This window comes from Monopterus albus, unplaced genomic scaffold (genome assembly GCF_001952655.1).
Source record: "Monopterus albus unplaced genomic scaffold, M_albus_1.0 scaffold17.1, whole genome shotgun sequence".
In the NCBI taxonomy this organism is placed as follows: Eukaryota; Metazoa; Chordata; class Actinopteri; order Synbranchiformes; family Synbranchidae; genus Monopterus; species Monopterus albus.
The window spans coordinates 39,809-44,778 of NW_018127897.1; the positions used below are offsets into that span (position 1 = coordinate 39,809).

The 4,970-nt window shown below is 42.5% G+C and overlaps 1 protein-coding gene across 1 annotated transcript; it reads right to left on the reverse strand.

The window, feature by feature from the left end:
• Nucleotides 1-731: 731 nt before the first annotated feature.
• Nucleotides 732-4,629, reverse strand: bcl2l10 (BCL2 like 10). The gene is made up of 3 exons (XM_020592305.1): nucleotides 4,522-4,629; nucleotides 2,967-3,431; nucleotides 732-1,632 (listed from the first exon to the last, which is right to left on the reverse strand). The coding sequence occupies exons 1-3, from the start codon at nucleotides 4,552-4,554 to the stop codon at nucleotides 1,510-1,512; spliced, it is 621 nt and encodes a 206-aa protein (XP_020447961.1). The 5' UTR covers nucleotides 4,555-4,629; the 3' UTR covers nucleotides 732-1,509.
• Between the last annotated feature and the right edge of the window lie 341 nt (nucleotides 4,630-4,970).

Here is a 4,970-nt window from a genome sequence, read left to right on the forward strand (position 1 = left end):
CAGTGAAAGTTTTTTTTTTTTTATAAAATCTTTAGTTATTTTACCCTCAAGACTTTTCTCTGGTGCATTTTCACAGTTTGTAAGTGTTAATGTTCGAGTGTTTTCCCCATACATGGCAGCTAGCAGCCAAAGCACGAGTTGTTAGGTTAACTTACAACTAATCCAGCAGAGCAAAATTCTAAATTTTTGTTTTAAAATAGCCTTACTGTTTTAATTTGTATATAGCTTAATCCATTTGTTACAAGTACAGTTTGACAGGTCGGGTGGAGCTTTTGAACTGATGGTCATGTCTGTATAAACCTGAGGGTCTTACTGTAAACTACAGAATCATCCACTGAGGTCGTGTGACAGGGTGTGTGCATGTGTGCATTGAGGATGAAGGGTGCGTTTCTGTAGATAGTGTGCCGATTGTTGTGTAAACAGAGCAAGCAAAGAGGACATGATTTGACAGCCTAAGCTTTTTTCCGCTTTTAAACCGATAGTCCTTTTTGTTTTGTTTTTTTAAGTTAGGATGCAGCAGCTTTTAGCCTTGCGTGTTGTGAACATGGTCTCCGCTGTACCTGAGCTCTCTGATCAGAGCTCGACATCAAGTCTGAACAGCTACAGACTTTTAGGGGAAACCAAGAAATTGTAAAGGTGACATCACTGTGCTGAAAACAAAATGGGCTTTGCTGCACTCAATCGTAAGAATCACACCATGTTTTTTTTTTTTCTTCATTTATTACAAAAACAGTGACAAATAAATAGGGAAAAACAATGTAAAAATATAATGTTTAAGACATCTTTGGAGGGAATTCATACGAATATGTTTAAGTCGTTTGGTCACCAGTTTACTAGGTTGATGAGATATTTTCTTAAAACATTTTATAGCACCTTTGTGTGGTTATCAGCACTGCATATGACGGCACCGCTGAGCACATAAGTCAGACATTTCACATCAATGTAGGACAGACTTAATGAAACAATTTGAATAGCCATGGATTGCTGGGAAAAGGGCTACTGCCGTTTCATTTCATATAAATATAATATATTAATTTATACATTGTACACTAGAAAGGCTCTATACCACATACACAACTCAGGTAAACACGTGAATAGAAAGGCAGCTGACAATTTTAAAATCATAACCAAAATCTGGGGTAAAATTAAAATTGGGGGTTTTCTAGCTACAAGGCTGACGATGCAAAATGCTCAAAAGCAAGGTGATTGTGCTTTAGTAATTATTAATCCAAGATATGCAAACTGATGCCACCTAGTCCAAAACTCAAAGGCATTGGGATCAATTTTACAATCTTAAGGAGTCAATGACAAAAGGTCTGTGTGTGTGTGTGTGTGTGTGTATGTGGTGGAAGGGTCCAACTATGTGCAAATACTCAGCTGACAACTTGAAGTCAGACCCATGAATTCACTACAGACTGAGCCCGGTTTTCAGCATTAATGTCAAAATTCAAATGTTTACATAGCTATGCCAAATTAAATGAGAACAAGTTAAAGATACAGAAGGCTGGGCTAGCGCACCAGGAGGAAGGTGAGTCCAGCGAGGCCCACGCCAGCAGCAGCGAACAGCGCCGTCTTCACGGACGAGTCATGGCTCACCTCTCTGGCGCTGCGGGAGAACTTACAGAACCCCTCCTGCAGGAGAAGGACAAAACTGGTCAAGATGAGGGCATGAAACTTGGTTTACTACCAAGGGAGAATATTCATCTGCTACTTTCAGTTTTCCCCCATATACTGTCAGTTTTAGACAATAAAAAGCAAGTATTGGCTTCCAACCGCTGGCAATTATACAATATATTTTGGAAAACGTGCCACAGTTGCTGACAGCCCTGAGTTACTCCTGGAAAATATTTACACTTTAAAGGGTGCTGCTGTCATCCATAAATTTTAAAACACTAACACCAAGTTAAGAAAACTGTCAAAGTGCCAACCACTTTATAAAGAGACATCATGCCAGTTTTCATAAATATTACCAGAAACTGCAGATGAAATTACTCAAATTTGCATGACCACAAAACTGGAGAGTCAAACTGTTCAGTAGCTGTATTTTATCCATCAGGTTTTCAGACTGAAGCTGCACGTTCATCCAGTGAGTGCACCTGCTCTCAGCCCCAGATGTCCTCATGGCTCGACAGCTGCTTGTTTTTCTAGTCACAACACGCTAACTTTCAGCTTGGCTGATATAAAATTCAACACACTGAAGCCCTGTCTGTTACTACAAAGTCCATCTGGCTGAGCGGGTTATCTGCCTGTTGAAACCAGCTGCCAGCTGGAGGAGCGTGCGCAAGTATGTTTGGGAGGGGTCAGGGGAAGCCTGTTCACAAAAGCAAACATTTAACCGTTTGTGTGTTCGGTTTTGGTGAGGCTGCTGGGGCTTAGTCGGCACAGAGGCCACCGTAACTATCCCTTTGTTTTTCCAGTAAATACCTCACACCGAGCAGGTTTAAAATGAGCCAGAGTCCATTTGATATGCAGTTGCTTAACAAGTCTACAGTTCAGTACTGCCTCACAACATATACTTTGTCTAACCATCACAATTGATCATGGCCCTGAATACACACTGCTGCAGTGCATCTTGTAGCACATATTCCTCCGAGTCTGGCTTATTGCTACTCTACAACTCCTATAATCACAGCAGCCACATGAGACATCGGAACATTTGCCTTGTTGGCAAACAGGAATGTAAAAATGGCTGCATCCAAACAAAGCCCAGGTCATATTTTAAGCCGTGTTCTACGCAGAGATCTGAATCTACACCCAAGCAGGAAGCAAACACAATCCTATCAAACCAGGTGGTTTCCAGCATTAAAAACCGAGACATCATTTTCACTTTTAGGTCTTACTGGAAGTTTTTCACAGTTCCATTTTTAACAGCCTTACTGCCCAAGATATGATCAAAACTCCTCCCTTATCTACAGCGTTTGTGTCGACTCAGTCAGCTTTAGAGTAGATATGCTGATACAACCTACCCATCCATCGTTTTCCAGCAGCCAGTCTTTCTTCTCCTCTCCCAGGTAATCAGCTATGGTCTCTGCTAGTTCCCTGCAGTTTCCGGGCCCCTGTCCCAGTTCCTGCCCCTGCCCAGGGTCCAGCCCGGGCTTCATGCCATTCTGCTCCGTCAGCTGTCTAGCCAGCACCCCGGTGAAGGCGAATAGGGAAACAACCCTCCCCCAGTTCAAGTGTCCATCTCCCACCAGCTCTTCCATCACCTTCCTGAGACTGGAGCAGGGGTCCGGCCCACACTGCTTCAGGAAGGTCTGCGCGAGGGAGTGGAAGCGAGCCTGGTGCTGCGTCTCCATGTCCTGGGCCAGACATCTCATGGCAGCGGCTGACTCGCTGGGAGGTGGAGGGGCTGGCCGTGAGCTTGTGCAGCACAGAGACAGGTAGTCCTCTGCCAGAGCCAGGGTGTCTTTCCACAGCCCACACGACATTTTCTACGAGGGAACAATTCATTTAACAAAATGAGACTACTTGACCTGTGAGGATCGAGTCACTATACTGCTGTGAAGAACACCACATAGGCTCGTCTGTCAATGTGCCAGAAACAGAGCAGCCAATTTAGGGCTGACACCAACAATTACTTTTGAGATCAATTAATATTTATTAGGTCTATCAACCTCAAACGAATATGATTTATGGAGCCCAAGGTGACATCTTCAGATTTCTTCTTTTGTCAAACCAACAGTTTAAACTCGTTTTCAATTTAATAATACGACTTAATAACTGCAGAAAGTCGGGCATTTATTGGGTACAAAAGAGACCCAAATAAATATACATTTAGCCCATGAAAATTGTTTAATTCTGCCAGCTGACTAATTTCGACAGTTTCGGCTTTAAACCTATTAATGTAACACCCATTACCTCCTATCAGCAAATCGTGTAGTTTGTTAGCTACGTTGCTCTTAGTAGCTCATCGTTAGCATCCGCTTTCTTTAAATGGTAACCTTACAAACGCCGGCTAATCTCAGGGTTTTTTTTTATTCTGCAAAACAAAAAAAGTGTAAAAGTAATGAGAAGACTGGTTCGTGTATTGATAGCTGTAGGATTTTCCATCAGGTGTCAAAATGAACCTGACAAGATGACGTTATGTAAGGATAAATACGCGAGGCAACTAATAGCAATATCATTATTAAAAGGTAAGACATGGCTGTTAGCGATCGGTTTTACAAGACAAATCACGTTATACTCATGGCATAAGAAACCGATATACACAGCATTGTAGTCTGTGGGTAACATAACGAGGATTATCGGTTTATTAAGGGGTTTCGCCGCTTAACTTGCATTTATCTGACCGGCTACTTTCCTCCGATATCGTTGACTAAACCGTCAACTGTCACCAGAGCAATGGAGGACACAAAGGAGCACACAGCAAACGAGGAGCTAGCTCAGCTACAGGAGCCACTCGACCCTTTAAAAGCCTTCTTACACAATTGCACAAACGCTTCTGTATGACTAGTATTTTATACTAAGGCATACATAACGAGCTAAAATACATTTTTGTGCGTTAACAGAACAAAAGCTTACCCTCCCAGCGATATCAAGGTGCTCTCTGCACATACGGACAGCGGAAGAAGAACCTCGGAAACGATTCCGTTCAGCTGGCTACACATTTATCATGTGACTCCGCCTCCAGGTGGTGTCTATATCTGTACCCGGAAGCGGGTGGGGGTTGCCCCATGGGCCCGCGTCTGGAAAGCGATAAACTATGAGCTCATTGTTCAAAGGGAAAATTATTACCTGGACTACAGGAAAACGCAAAGTGACTGCAAGATAAACATTCGCTGTAATTAGATAAAGTAAAATGAAAGCATTGCGGATTATAAAGTATTATTATTAATGCAGACTTCTTGTGTTTCAGCGTGTAACTTAGAACAGGTCCGTTTAAGTTTTCCGCATTTCGTCACGTTGCAGACCGATCTTAAAATAAAGTGGCTGCTCTTGAACGAGTCTGCCAAGAAAACTCCAAAAGAAAT

What these genes read in the sequence shown, in the direction of transcription:
- bcl2l10 (XM_020592305.1), bottom strand. Translation starts at nt 4,554, where the DNA reads ATGTGCAGAGAGCACCTTGATATCGCTGGGAGG. An exon ending in ACCTTGATATCGCTGGGAGG is followed by an intron (nt 3,432 to 4,521) that starts GTAAGCTTTTGT and finishes GTTCCCTCGTAG; the next exon opens with AAAATGTCGTGTGGGCTGTG. An exon ending in TGCTGGAAAACGATGGATGG is followed by an intron (nt 1,633 to 2,966) that starts GTAGGTTGTATC and finishes CTTCTCCTGCAG; the next exon opens with GAGGGGTTCTGTAAGTTCTC.